The sequence below is a fragment of the Sminthopsis crassicaudata genome, chromosome 4 (genome assembly GCF_048593235.1).
Source record: "Sminthopsis crassicaudata isolate SCR6 chromosome 4, ASM4859323v1, whole genome shotgun sequence".
NCBI classification, from domain to species: Eukaryota; Metazoa; Chordata; class Mammalia; order Dasyuromorphia; family Dasyuridae; genus Sminthopsis; species Sminthopsis crassicaudata.
In genome coordinates, this window is record NC_133620.1 from 322,369,754 (window position 1) to 322,385,530 (window position 15,777).

Sequence of the window (15,777 nt, forward strand, 5' to 3'; positions counted from 1 at the left end):
CTATAAAATTTGTTTAGAGGCATTATTTAAAAGATTTTGGAGCAATTTGGGGGAGGGCACAGTGAATTCCTGCCTTTCTCTATCATCTTGGCTCTGTCTCCCTTCTCTCTCTCTCTCTCTCTCTCTCTCTCTCTCTCTCTCTCTCTCTCTCTCTCTCTCTCTCTCTCTCTCTCTCTCTTTAAATGAGGTTTGATAAGTTGAGCTAAAATTGGAATGTATCCTAATTTCAGAAAAGAATTGGATAAAATTGTAAGAAACAATCTCATGGTAAGGTGTAATGATCCAAAAATAGGAAATCATAGATACCTCATGCTCATCAGATGAAACGTTGACACTTAATCAGTGTTTACATTTTTAAAAAGCACATAAATATATCAGCACAACCATTACTAGGATGGTAAAGATTCTAGAAACCATTCCATGCGAACACAAGTAAAAGGCATTTGAGTTGTTGTTTTGTGTTAAGAAGTTAAGGCTCAAAAATTACAAAACACTTGCCACAAAAATATAGTCAGATTTAAATAATTGGAAAAATATTGAGTGCTCTTGGATAGGCGGAGCGAATATAATAAAGATGACAGTACTCCCTAAACTAATCTATTTATTTAGTGCTATACCAATCAGACTCCCAAGAAACTATTTTAATGACCTAGAAAAAATAACAAAATTCATATGGAAGAACAAAAGGTCAAGAATTTCAAGGGAAATAATGAAAAAAAAAAATCAAATGAAGGTGGCCTAGCTATACCTGATCTACAACTATATTATAAAGCAGCAGTCACCAAAACCATTTGGTATTGGCTAAGAAATAGACTAGTTGATCAGTGGAATAGGTTAGGTTCACAGGACAAGATAGTGAATAAAAATAGCAATCTAGTGTTTGACAAACCCAAAGATCCCAACTTTAGGGATAAGAATTCATTATATGACAAAAACTGCTGGGAAAACTGGAAATTAGTATGGCAGAAACTAGGCATGGACCCACACTTAACACCACATACTAAGATAAGATCAAAATGGGTCCATGATTTAGGCATAAAGAACGAAATCATAAATTGGAGGAACATGGGATAGTTTACCTCTCAGACTTGTGGAGGAGGAAGGAATTTGTGACCAAAGGAGAACTAGAGGTCATTATTGATCACAAAATAGAAAATTTTGATTACATCAAATTAAAAAGCTTTTATACAAACAAAACTAATGCAAACAAGATTAGAAGGAAAGTAACAAATTGGGAAAACATTTTTACAGTTCAAGGTTCTGATAAAGGCTTCATCTCCAAAATATACAAAGAATTTACTCTAATTTATAAGAAATCAAGCCATTCTCCAGTTGATAAATGGTCAAAGGATATGAACAATTTTCAGATGATGAAATTGAAACTATTTCCACTCATATGAAAGAGTGTTCCAAATCACTATTGTTCAGAGAAATGCAAATTAAGACAACTCTGAGAATACCACTACACACCTGTCATATTGGCTAAGATGACAGGAACAAATAATGATGAATGTTGGAGGGGATGTGGGAAAACTGGGACACTGATGCATTGTTGGTGGAATTGTGAGAGAGCAATTCTGGAGAGCAATCTGGAATTATGCCCAAAAAGTTATCAAACTGTACATACCCTTTGATCCAGCAGTGCTACTACTGGGCTTATATCCCAAGGAAATACTAAAGAAGGGAAAGGGACCTGTATGTTCCAAAATGTTTGTGGCAGTCATTTTTGTAGTGGCTAGATGAATGGATGCCCATCAATTGGAGAATGGTTGGGTAAATTATGGTATATGAATGTTATGGAATATTATTGCTCTGTAAGAAATGACCAGCAGGATGAATACAGAGAGGCTTGGAGAGATTTACATCAACTGATGCTGAGTGAAATGAGCAGAACTAGGAGACCATTATACACTTCAACAACAATACTGTATGAGGATGTATTCTGATGGAAGTGGATATCTTCAACATAGAGAGGAGCTAATCCAATTCCAATTGATCAATGATGGACAGAATCAGCTACACCCAGAGAAGAAATACTGGGAAATGAGTGTAAACTATTAGCATTTTTTGTTTTTCTCCCCAGGTTATTTTTACCTTCTGAATCCAATTCTTTCTTTGCAACAACAACAACAACAACAAAATTCGGTTCTGCACATATATATTGTACCTAGGATATACTATAACATATTTAATATGTATGGGAATGCCTGCCATCTAGGGAGGGGGTGAAGGGAAGGAGGGGAAAATTCAGAACAGAAGGGAGTATAAGGAATAATGTTGTAAAAAAATTACCTATGCATATGTACTGTCAAAATATGTTATAATTATAAAATTAATTTTAAAAATTAAAAAAAAAAAAAGTTAAGGCTCAGTGAGGGCTTCCTCTTAACATTTGAAGAACAGTCATGAAGTAAATTTAAGTTGTACTATTCCAGAGGGCAGGAGTTACAAGTAAATGGGTTTAAATTTTGTATATAGAAGAATTTAAACAGTAGACCAAAAACAGTGGTCATGGATGAAATCTTTTCATTGAGAACAATGATTTCTGCATGAGGTGAAAATTGGAAGGAATTTTGGAAAGCATCTAGTCAAACTCTAAGCTTTAGTGAAATAGCGTCTCAAATCATTATCAGGTAAAAATTAACATATAGATATGGTATAGAGTAGGAGCAAGATAGCAAGTGAGAGACATTTGGAAATTTTGGAAACTTCTTCAAAAAGTAACCCTTTGAAACATCTTTTTTTTTTTTTTTTTTTTTCCTTAGCAAGATTTTAAGGAACGCATGTGTAGGCAGAAGGCAACTCAGATGAAGATAAAAGAGAGACGACAGCAAATCATTAGAGCCAAAAAATATTATGAGGACTATAGAGTTCAGTTACATGCAAAAATGATGCGAGCACGGACACGTGAAGAAATGGTAAATAAATGTTACTTTAATGCCTTCTTTCTCCCCACCTTCACCCCCTTGCCCCCACCTCAGTTTCCAATATGCCATGATGGTAGTTGAAGGAAGGCTCTTGTTTGACTCTTTTTATCTTTTGAAAAGTATTTGTGCCCACTGATTTGTGTGATTATGTGTGTGTATGTGTGTGTTTTTTTATATATGTTATTTGTGCCCACTGGTGTGTATATATGTTATATAGACACATAGATATTGATGTATATATGTACATAGAAAATCCAAGTATGTCATTGGTATCCTCAACTCCTTATTTGATAACCTAGAAGTTTATGGTATGCATCGAGAAGCAAGAGTACTCTAAAACTTCATGAAGATCAGAATGTTTCATTGTCCAGCTCTACTCAGACACCTACCTCTCTAAATTGTTTTTTCTTCTGAAGTGTTAATCTTAAAATTCCCAAGTTACCAGTGTTACTTTACAACTTTTTTGGAGTGTAAATAACCGTGTATTTTATAGGTAGGTTAAAAGGCAAAAGACCACAAAAAGAGAGAGTTGAGATTTCACTTTAACTTTATTAATTTATTTATTAATTAAAATGAGATAATTAAATGGAAATTTAATAAATTGATTAATTTAGAAATAGTTCATTATATCTGTCCAAGGATTTCACTGCTTGTTGTAATAGCAAGAGCTACTTTTGGATTCTAGGACCTTTAGCTGTCAAATGAGCTGGGCTAGCAGTGTGATATAGTTAAAAAAAAAAAAAACCACTTGGATTTAAAGGTAGAGGATCTGGGTTAAAATCTCAGTCTTATTTAATACTTAGGTGATAATAGAGATTTAAGTCATATTACCTTTCTGGATTCCTCTCTCCTCATCTGTAAAGTTGAGAAAATTAGAACAATTGATCTAAGATTACTTCTAGCTCTAAAGCCCTAAATGTTTAGTAGAGTATCCTCTTGTCAGCTACATAATGAAAAGAGAAAATCACTTGTATTCTAAAGACAGGTACACTATATTTTATAAAGTTCTTGTAATATTATAGAATCCTAATAGTTGTAGACAACAATTTTAATTGTAAGAGACAGTATAGTAGTTTTCTTTTTCTTTTATAACAGCTTTTTATTTTTCAAAATATATACAAAGATAGTTTTCAACATTTACCCTCACAAAACCTTGTGTTCAAATTTTTCTCCTTCCCTTCCCACCTACCCCCTTAACAGCAAGTAATGCAATATAGGTTAAATATGTGCAGTTCTTCTCAACATATTTCTACTTTTATCTTCTTGCACAAAAAAAAAAAAAAAAAAAAAAAAAAAACATAAGCAAGCAAACAGCAAAAAAGGTGAAAATACTATGTGATCCATATTCTGTTCCCATAGTTCTCTCTCTGGATACGGATGGCTCTTTCCATCATAAGTTTATTAGAATTGGCCTGAATCGCCAAGTCTATCACTCTTAATCATCACACAATAATGTTATTGCTGTGTAAAATGTCCTCTTGGTTCTACCCACTTCAATTACTATCAGTTCATGTAAGTCTTTCCAGGCTTTTTTGAATTAAATCATCCTGCTGATCATTTCTTATAGAACGTTAATTAATATTACATTACACTCATATACCATAACTTATTCAGCCATTCTCCAAGTAATGGGCATGCACCCAGCTTCTAGCTCCTTGCCAGTACAAAAAGGGCTGCTACAAACCATTTTGCACATGTGGCTCCCTTTCCCTCCTTTAAGATCTCTTTGGGATATAATCTCAGTAGAAACACTGCTGAGTCAAAGGTTATACACAGTTTCATAGGCCTTTGGGCATAGTTCCATAGTGCTCTCCAGAATGTTTGGATCAACTGGATCAGTTGGTGTAATGCACCAACAATGTATTAGTATTCCAGTTTTCCCACATCCCCTCCAACATGTTTCATTATCTTGTCATTTTAGCCAATCTGAGAGGTGTGAAGTGATACTTCAGTTATCTTAATTTGCATTTCTCTAATCAATAGTAATTTAGAGCATTTTTTCATGTGAATAGAAATGGCTTTAATTTCTTCCTCTGAAAATTGTTGGTTCATATGCTCTAATAATTTATCATCTGGAGAATGGCTTGTATTCTTGCAAATTTGAATCAGTTCTCTATATATTTTAGAAATGAGCTTAGTCCTTTTTTAGTGGCAAGAAACTGGAAACTGAATAGATGCCCCTCAGTTGGAGAATGGCTAAATAAGTTATGATACATGAATGTGATGGAATATTATTGTTCTATAAGAAACAGCAGGATGACTTCAGAGAGGCCTGGGAAAACTTATATGAACTGATGCTAAATGAAATGAGCAGGACTGGGAGATCATTATCTATGGCAATAAGATTATACGATGATCAATTCTGATAGACTTGGCTATTTTCCCAGTGAGATGATTTAGACTAGTTTCAATGATTTTGTAATGATCTACACCTAGTGAGAGGACTATGGGAACTGAGGGTGGATCACAACATAGTATTTTCACTCTTTGTGTTGTTTGCTTGCATTTTATTTTCTTTCTCATTTTTTTTTCCTTTTTGATTTGATTTTTCTTGTGCAGCAAGATAACAATATAAATAAATATGCATATATTGGATTTAACATAAATTTTTACCATGTTTAACATAAAGGCCTCATGTTCTTTTTTATCAGAACCCTTGGATGTAAAAAAAAAATTCCCCATTTTTTGCTTCTCTCCTAATCTTGGCTGCATTGGTTTTGTTTGTACCAAAAAAAAAAAAAAAAAAAAAAAAATCAATGTAATCAAAACTATACATTTTGTGTTTCATAATATTCTCTAGTTTTTCTTTGGCCATAAATTCCTTTCTTCTTCACAGATCTGAGAGGTAGATTATCCCTTGTTCTCCTAATTTGCTTATAGTATCATCCTTTATGTCTAAATCATGAAACCATTTTGACTTTAAGTTGATGTGTAGGGTGTTAGATATTGGTCAGTGCCTAGTTTTTGTCATAGTACTTTTAAATTTTCCCCAGCAGTTTTTGTCAAATAGTGAGTTCTTATCCCAGAAACTGGAGTCTTTGGGTTTGTCAAACACTAAATTACTATAGTCATTGACTATTGTGTTTTGTGAATTTTTCTTAAACAGTACCAAATGGTTTTGATGATCATATCATGGTAGTTTTCAAATATAACAATAGTGAATAGAGCAGTGGTCTTGGAGTCAGGAAGCACATGAATTCTACCTCAAATAATTCTAGCTGAACATTTAACTCACTTATAAAATGTGAATAATAGTCCCTCCTTCACAGAGTTGTTTTGAGAATTCAGTAATATGTGAAGGGCTTTGTAAATGTTCAAGTTCTATGTGAATGTTAGCCATGTCTTCTTTTTATCTAAATTGGCACTCAAGTTTTGTCTAATTCTCTAAGTATAGTAAGCTCTATAAGTGGCTTAGTGATCTTTATCTTTTTGAAATTCAGTAATTTTCTATATGTCTTTTAAAAATATAAATATAAAAAAGTTTCCCACTGTATTCCTATTTTCTTCCCTCTTCCAGAAAGCTATTTATTCCACATTAACAAACAATATTTTTTTAAGACTTAAAAAAAAAAGAAAATCAGCATAACTAAGCACTACATTAGAAAAGTCTAAAAAAAAGTTCAATGTTTATAATCCTTCTACTTCTACAAAGGAATGAGTTGAGATATCTTATAGCTCTTCTTTTAAGCCATTCTTGCTTGTTGTTTATAATATTGCAATACTCCAGATTTTTTCATTCATGTGATTGTTCTTTCTTGTTTACATTATTGTAGTTATTGTGTATTTTGCTTTCTTGATTCTGCTCACTTCCTCATGAATCTTTCCATGTTTCTATATTTATCACATTCATCATTGCTTATAGCCAGTGAGATTAATTCATGTGCCACAATTTGATTGGGAATCTACTTTGTAATTCTTAGCTATTATGAAAAGTACTGCATGGAAGCTGGTGAAAAGTTTTTACATCCAAGATTTTTGATAAAGGTCTTATTTCTAAAATATATAGAGAGAATTGACTCAAATTTATGAGAATGCAAGCCATTCCTCATTGATCAAAGGTCAAAGGATATGAACAGACAATTTTCAGATGAAGAAATTAAAACAATTTTTAACTATATGAAAAAATGCTCTAAATCACTATAGATCAGAGAAATGGAAATTAAGACAACTTTGAGGTACCATTTCATACCTCTCAGATTGGTCACGACAGGAAAAGATAATGATAAATGTTGAAAGGGATGTGGGAAAATTGAAACACTAATACATTGTTAGTAGAATTGTGAATTGATCCAGCCAATCTGGAGAACAGTTTGGAACTATGTCCAAAAGGCTATCAAACTGTGCATACCTTTTAGTCCAGCAGTGTTTCTATTGGGTCTGTAGCCCAAAGAGATCATAAAAAAGGGGAAAGATCCCACATGTACAAAAACATTTGTAGCAGCCTTTTTTTGTAGTAAGTAGCAAGGAATTGGAAACTGAGTGGATGCCCATCACTTAGGGAGTGGCTGAATTAAGTTTGGGTATATAAATATTATAGAATATTATTGTTCTGTAAGAAATGATCAGCGGGATGATTTTAGGCCTGGAGAGACTTAGATGAACTGATGCTAAGTGAAATGATTAGAATCCAGAGCACATTGTATACTGCACAAGATTATGTGATGGTCAGCTGACTTGGCTCTTTTCAATAGTAAGCTGATTCAAGCCAATTCCCAGTCGACTTGTGATGGAGAGAGCTGAATGTAGACGGAATATGGATTACAGCATCATATTTTCATCTTTGTTGTTGTTTGTTTGCTTGATTTTGTTTGTTTGCTTACCTTTTGATCTGATTTTTCTTGTGCAGCATGAGCTATGTTTATTAACTTATATTGGATTGCTTGTAGTCTATGGGGAAAGGGTTAGGAAGGGAGAGAGAAAAAATTGAAATACAAGATTTTACAAAGATGAATGTTAAACGTTCTTAGCATGTTTTTGGAAAAATAAAAAGCTATTTTTAAATAATGGAGAGTACTTTTTATCTTTACATGGAATTTGTGGTTTTCATAACCTCTCAGCCAGCTAAAGTTATTCTTAAGTAGAAAGAGACTGATTTTTGGTTAATATATAAAAATCATTTTTCTCAGTGCCAAATGGGAGATGAATGAGTATGTGTACAATTATTTGTTAAATAACCTATATCTTTATCTTTAACTTAGCCAATATTCCCAAGTAATATACAAGATCTTTCCTGCAAGAATGGCTATTTGTGAAAGACAGTTACAGTGAGAAGTGTGCAATAGAGTACTTTTTAAAATAATCAAAGTCAAGTGGCTTGATGACTGAGAAAAATTGGAATTCAAATCCTGACTCAGCAATATAATAATTACATTGAATACAAGTCACTTAATATATCTTTTTAAAAGGAATAGTAATAGTATTTCTTCACAGGGTTGTTGTATAAATCAAATGAGGAAAGCATATATAAACTGTTACTATGAATGATAGCTATTGTGATTATTTTCAAAATAAATTCTTTTCTTTTGGGGAGTGCAATTTAATCATTTTATTAACAAGACCAATAGATTATTAAAAAGAATGGTTATTTGGCCATCTCTTTTAAATCAAACACTTTTACAAGGGGAAAGGGGAAAAGATGGAAAAATGAATGTTAAGTCCTTTTTTTAATATAATTATCTTTGACAGATATTTAAGAACCTCTTCAGAGAAGGTTTAGAAATTCAAAAGCTAAGATTACAAGAACTGAGAAATTATGCTAAAGATAAGCGGGAAGAACAAAAGAAACTGCATGAGAATGAACTGCAATCATTGGAAAACTATTATAAGGATCAGGTACTATCACTATTAAGTACTTTGCAAATAACAATATACTAAATCTTTCTACATGTCAGAAATTAGCTTGAGCCTAAGAATGACTATAAGCTCTTAGGTTCCATATGATATATATATATATTTTTTTTTTCTTTTTTCTTTTTTTTTTTTTTTTTTTTTTTTTTTTTTTGCTGAGGCAATTGGGGTTAAATGACTTGCCCAGGGTCACAAAGATAAGTAGTGTTAAGTGCGTCTGAGGTAAGATTTGAACTCAGGTCCTTCCTGACTTCAGAGCTGGTAGTCTATCCACTGTGCCACCTAGCTGCCCTGCCATATGATTTTGAAAAGTATTCAAACATCAAAATTTTACAAGAACATTCTTGTACTTGACCACAACCTGAAACACACCATGCTTAATTCTTTGCCCTAGTTCCTTTTAAAATAGCAACTAATGAATCTCAAATGAATAATTAAGGGTTGTTTCTTCCTTCTAACCAGTTTGAAATGCTAGCAGAAGCTGTATCACAGGAACGACAAGAAATCAAAATGAGAGAGAAAGCTCAAACAAAGGTAATTTGCGATAAATTATATATACTTTCTTGCAAAGTGAAAAATGAGGCCATTATCCATGCCAAAGGGGAATGGAGGAAATATTCCAAATTCACATCCCCACAACTTGTTTAAGATCTACTTTTTAACCTTATACCCCCATTGCTCTTACTGTTAAGTAAATAAGCAAATCATCTGGGCTTCTTCACATTCTTTTTTCTCCTTGTCAGTTTATTCCAGAAAGTTTGGATAAAAGCAGACCTAATCAAAAGACTGATTAAGAATTTGAATTCTCTTTCAGACATTACATAAGATGAAAAGGGAATTGAGATCCAAGATGGAGCAAGAAATTCAGCAATTACAGGCCATGATAATTAAAAATGATGATGATCTCTTCTTTCGGGAAGTGGAAGCTGAACGCCTTAAAGCTCGCCTTCAGATGGCTTCATTTCAGTACAGTAAGGGTCATTTCCTTTAAAATGAAAGAGCCAACTATAGAATAGGTTTCTATTTTACTTGAAAAAATTGTGTGTGTTTCCCAGAGCATGATGAATGATGAGAATGATTGAAACAAAGATTACAAATTTGTACGTAATCAATTTTTAAAGAACTTTCAACACTGAATGTAACTCTTTTTATATTCTAGGCACTTCTAATAAAAAATATTTTTTTAATGTTACTTAAGTCTCGTTCCTTCTAATATGTAACAGTTTTTATATTAAAAAAAAAAAGCAACTTCACAAATTTCTATGAAACTATCAAAGTTTTACTTAAACATCTATTCTTAGCTCTAGGAGATAATCACTCAGGAAGCAGGATGATTTAATAGAGAGCTATCCTTGGAATTAAGAAGATCTGGAATCAAATCCTCCAGGGCCACATAAGTGAAAGTGACTCTAGGAAGTCACTTAGCATATTAACACTAAATTTATAAATTACAGAGAAGATAATTTACATTGGCAGAGGCCAGATCCTCTGCATTCATAATAGGTCCTATTGCTATTGCTATCAGACATGGTCCCACCTCCTAAAATTCTCATTGAGAATAAAGAGGAAAAATAATATCAAAGACTACGTGGAGCCCACATAGGGATTAAGTGGCTTGTCCAGAGTTACATAGTAAATGTCAAATGTCTGAGACTGAATTTGAACTTAGGTCCTCCTATCTCCTATCACCTAGCTGCCCCTTAGAATAGAGATTCTAATACAAGGTTTTGTGAAAGTGAATGCTGAAAATTCTTTGCATATATTTGGAAAAAGTACTATTAAAATTTTTTTTTAAATTGATGTGTGGACCTTTAGTCCACACACCCTCTCATTCAGGGCACCTTGTGACCTTGGATGGGAAAAAAAACACATCTTTGTTTTCATTAAACTCTGTTAAATTTAGCATTTCAAATATTTTAAAATATTTTAGGGATAGGGAGGGGCTACATGATACAAAACAAAAAGGACCTTTGAGATCTTAATGGTCATACCACTAGTTAAGGGATAGAGCTAGGATTTCAACTAATAATTCAGCACTTCTATGAAAGAGGTCTTGTAGAATGCATACAATTTGGAGGGAAGCATATTCCAAATAATATAGTAGAGTCAGCTCAAGTAGTATATTGCTAATATAAAATTTTTAATTTACACTTAGAATTCAGGAGTAAGGGAGGTGATAGTATTGTAATTCTACCCTAGTCACACCATCTTAATATTATGGGCACCACATTTTAGGAAGAACATTGATGTTAGAAAGTGCTTAGAGGAGAATGAAGGTGGGATTGTATATAGGAAGCTATGTAAAACATTTTCACTTCAGCTGGGATTATATGGAGGAGGGGGGAGAAAATACACTTATCTGTATCTGTCCATCTCTATCTGAACATAGCATTTTTCATCATTAATCCTTTGGAATTTTTGTAGATCACTGTATTCTCAGAGTTGCTAAGTCTTTAATAATTGACTAGCATTGCAATATTGCCTTTATTGTAAATGTTCCAGTTCTGCCTACTTCATTTTGTATTAGTTCATGTTTTCTCCTCATAATAGAATTGTCACATTCATATGCCATAGATTATTCAGCCATCCCCAATTAATGGGTATCCTCTGAGTTTCCAATTTTTTGCTACTATAAATATTTTATTACATATAGGTCTTTTTCTTGGATTTACATGGCAGATCTAGTTGTTAGTAATATTGCTGGATCAAAGGGTATTTAGCTTTATAATTCTTTGGGCACAGTTCCAAATTATTCTTCAAAAGGGTGAAACTAATTTACAGCTCCACCAAGAATTCATTAGTGTCCAAATTTTTCCACATTCCCTCCAGCATTTGTCATTTTCCTTGTCTGTCTCATTACCCAATCTGATGGGTGTGCTTTGGAGTTGTTTCAATTTTTGTATTATGTCTCTCTATTAGTGATTTAGAACAGTTTTTATGATTACTGGTAGTTTTGATTTCTTCTGAAGACTATATTCATATTATTTGTCCATTTATCAGTTGGGGAATACTCATAATTTTTATAAATTTGGCTCAATTAAGGGGCCAAGTTATGACGTTTTAAAAGTCAAATAGGATTTAATATTTGATCCTGGAAATAATAGGCAAAACTGGGCTTCTTGAGCGGAGTTGGCAGGGGACAAAGGAGGAGAATAAATTGATTAAAGCTGCAGTTTAGGATAAATTACTTTAGCAGTTGAATGGAGGCTGGACTGGAAAGGAGAGAGACTTGAGGGAGTCTAACCAGAAAGTTGATATCGTAGTCCAAGCTTAAGTTGATGAGAGTCTATATATACCAAGAAAACTTCAGTTTGAGTAGCACAAGGATATATGAAGTTAGAAAGGATCAGACAACATCAGATTAGACATGTGTGTGAGGAGCCATGCATGACATTGAGGTTTGGAAGGCAAAGAAGATATGAGAAAAAACCATTTTATAATATCTAAAAGACAATTGGTGTCATGAGACTGATCAGTTAAAGAGACTGCAGATATTTAACTTGTATAAGAGATGATTATCTACAAGTATTTAAAAAGTCATTATATGGAAGAACCTGTTGGACTCCAATGGCCAAGATCAGAAGCAGTGAGTGGAAGTCGCAAAGAGGAAATGGACTTCTAAGGTCCGTTCCCAGTCTGAGGTTATGTGACTTGTAAATGGTCTTTGAAAGCTTTTTATAAAGGTTTACACTGCCACCCACTCAATATTCTACTTTCTGCAGCTTCCTCTGAAGGGTCCAAAAGCAGCAGGGACTTTAGAGGGTGGCTCAGGTATGGGTGAAGTTGAAGAGCCCCTGGTATCTGATCCTGCAGTTTTACTGGAATCTCCATGCAACCCTATGCTTCTGGAGTCACACCTTTAACTTCCTTCTGAAAAGGGCATTTTTGTCCTCTGCCCATCTAGAAGGGCAGCGAGCTCTCTCATTACACTCCTAATTTCCTTAATATTTATTCCCACTATGAACAATATTTTACCTGAGCTGCAGCTGTTGCAATCTTCAACTCCAGTTTCACCATATGATTGTGTGGTGAGACTCAGTGCTACTCTGCAAAGTCATCCAGCTAGACTGCACCCAGGAAGCAGATCCCGTAGTTGGGGGCACAAGCTCAGGTTAGGGGGTGGCAAGCCTTAAATGAGGGCATGGGGAGTGTTAAACTCTACCAAATGCATTTTCTTGTGGAACTTCCTCCTCTGCTTTGCAGGCTCCTATCAGGAAACTAGATGTACACAAACTTCCTTTTTACAAGGCCAATGTTCCCAGACAGTGGTGTTTGGTTGTCCAGCTCTCCAGGACAACATTTGGGGTTTTCATGGCAAAGATACTGGAATGGTTGGCCATCTCCTTCTCATCTGACAGATGCGGACACAGCTGAGGCAAACAGGGTTAGGTGATGTGCCCAGCAGCACCTACCTGGCTGGTAAGTTCTGATTCCAGGTGGCCTCTCCAACCCTCCCAGTGAAGACTCCCTGAGAGCCTGTGCCCATCAGCCATGCAAGGCTGCCCCAGGAGCTGCTGCCCACTCTTGAGAGGGAGTACCCTCCTGGAGACAATGGTGAGAAGTCTGGGGTTTGGAGCCCAACCTCGTTTCCTGACTCTGCTATTACAGGAATTGGGATCTCCAAGCCAGATCATAGATAAGGTTCTGGCTGGGGTCCCCCAAAAAGTGCCTGCCTACCACAGGAGAATCCTTCTGCACATTGGCTGCCCCTCAACTTTCATTGCATGCATCCTAAAAGCTTGGTTTCTGCCAAATAATGCTGGCAGTTTGCTTTCCATTTTATATCCATAGTCCATGATGTAGGGCAGATTATAGTGCAGGACACGGTGGTAACTGGTTTCTTCAGAAATCCAAGGCTGAGGGGCCCATGGCACTTAGTGGCTGGCTGGGACTTTTTATGCTTTTAGATTACCAGGAAGTTGAGGGTCAAGTCCAGTTTGATTTGCTTTTAGGAAAAGCTAATTTCTAAGAACTGTTTGTGAAATATGGCTAAATAGAGTGGGCAAGTTAAATTAGAATTCCAGCAGTTCAGTTCAAAGGGACTGTTCCAAGTAGGGAGAAACAAGTAGGGTGGATAGCCAGATAGGATAAAAAACAATCTGAGATCATTTAGATGTAATAAATTTATAATCGAAGAAAAATCTACCAGACCCTAAACTTGGATCTTTTCTTGCATCCTTTTTCCTTAGTTTCCCCTCCCATTATATGTAAAAACAATTTTAACATTTCCCCCACAAAAAAATTTCGAGTTTCATTTCTCTCCCTCCTACCCCTTACTCCTCATTGAGAAGGTACGCAATTTGACATGTTATACATATGCAGATATGACATGTTTTTTAAGGCAATTAAGAATTTTTACCTGGGGGCAGCTAGGTGGTGCAGTGGATAGAGCACCAGCTTTGAATTCAGGAAGATCCGAGTTCAAATTAGATCTCAGACACAATACTTCCTAGCTGTGTGACCCTGGACAAGTCACTTAACCCCAGCCTCAGGAAAAAAAAAAAGAATGACCACAAGAATTTTTACCTCAGGCATTTCAAGATGATCATCTTAATAATAAAGAAGGAAGATGCAGCTAAGTGAAAGTTCACAGGTACTACTTGAAAAGGCAAAAGAGTGGGCAGAATGGCTTTTTTCCCCCAATGTCCCCAAAGTACCCCTCCAATATATTTCATGGAGCATTTATTTGGTTATCATATATTGCAATATTGAAACAATAGTGAAGTATATGCAAAAAAGACTATCATGAAAATAATTTCATCTTGCACACTAACATCAATTACTGGGAACAAAGTAGTACAGAAATTCTATGAAGGTAATAAGGCTGTCTAAATAAAATTAATATACACTGACACAAAGTAATTTCTTTTTTTGCATACATAATCCTATGTTTATTTAACAGACTATTATATCTGGTATCGGAGCTCTCCTCATTTTATGGAGGAGAAATCTATTTTTTTTTAATTTTATAATTATAAAAAATTTTTATGATAGTATATATGCATAAGTAATTTTTAAAAATAACATTATCCCTTGTATTCATTTTTCCAAATTTCCCCCTCCCTCCCTCTACTCCCTCCCCTAGATGACAGGCAATCCCATACATTTTACATGAGTTACAGTATAACCTAAATATATGTGTGTGTAAATCCAATTTTCCTGTTACACGTTAAGTATTAGATTCCGATGGTATAAGTAACCTGGGTAGACAGACAGTAGTGCTAACAATTTACATTCATTTCCCAGTGTTCCTTCTCTGGGTGTAGTTGTTTCTGTCCATCATTGATCAACTGGAAGTGAGTTGGATCTTCTTTATGTTGAAGATTTCCACTTCCATCAGAATACATCTTCATACAGCATTGTTGTTGAAGTGTACAGCGATCTTCTGGTTCTGTTCATTTCACTCAGCATCAGCTCAGATACATTGTAATTTCAACTCAAAGATGGGAAAAGAGGTTCATGAGAAACAAATCATAGTCTCATGATTGGTTCTCTATACATACATATAATCTCAAATATGCTTTTGAGGCAGAGTAATCATTCTCTTCTCTCTAATCCATCCATTAACTCATTCTGAATAGCAACTGTCTGAATAATCTGTACTTAAATCTCACTTTCTTAAGCAAGGACCTATCGCATCACATTTCATCAAAGATTCCCTTTTCATCTCATATCACCAAGACATCTTCCTGCATTTTCTTTTACTTGTTTCCAAGGAGGCCCCTTTTCCTTGCCGAGACCAATTTCTCCACATTTTCTTCTGATCTTGTCTCATTTTCTCCAGGAGATTGCTACCATCATTCCCTCTACCACTTTCTTTTTTTTTTTTTTTTTTTTTTTTTTTTAATTAATTTTTTTTTTTTAATTTTTTATTTTATTTTATAATTATAACATTTTTTGACAGTACATATGCATGGGTAATTTTTTACAACATTATCCCTTGCACTTACTTCTATTCAGATTTTTTCCCTTCCTCCCCCAACCCCCTCCCCCTGATGGCAAG

At 34.6% G+C, this 15,777-nt stretch overlaps 1 protein-coding gene across 4 annotated transcripts in view; it reads left to right on the top strand.

The window, feature by feature from the left end:
• CEP95 (centrosomal protein 95) overlaps window positions 1-9,966 on the top strand; it is a 46,497-nt gene extending 36,531 nt beyond the window's left edge. For all 4 annotated transcript variants that reach the window (XM_074260529.1, XM_074260531.1, XM_074260530.1 and 1 more), the window contains 4 exons: window positions 2,766-2,918; window positions 8,613-8,759; window positions 9,237-9,308; window positions 9,589-9,966. In XM_074260529.1, coding sequence (XP_074116630.1) covers window positions 2,766-2,918; window positions 8,613-8,759; window positions 9,237-9,308; window positions 9,589-9,765 — 549 coding nt within the window. In that variant the 3' untranslated portion in view covers window positions 9,766-9,966. The remainder of the gene's footprint in view (window positions 1-2,765; window positions 2,919-8,612; window positions 8,760-9,236; window positions 9,309-9,588) is intronic.
• The last annotated feature ends 5,811 nt before the right edge of the window (window positions 9,967-15,777 follow it).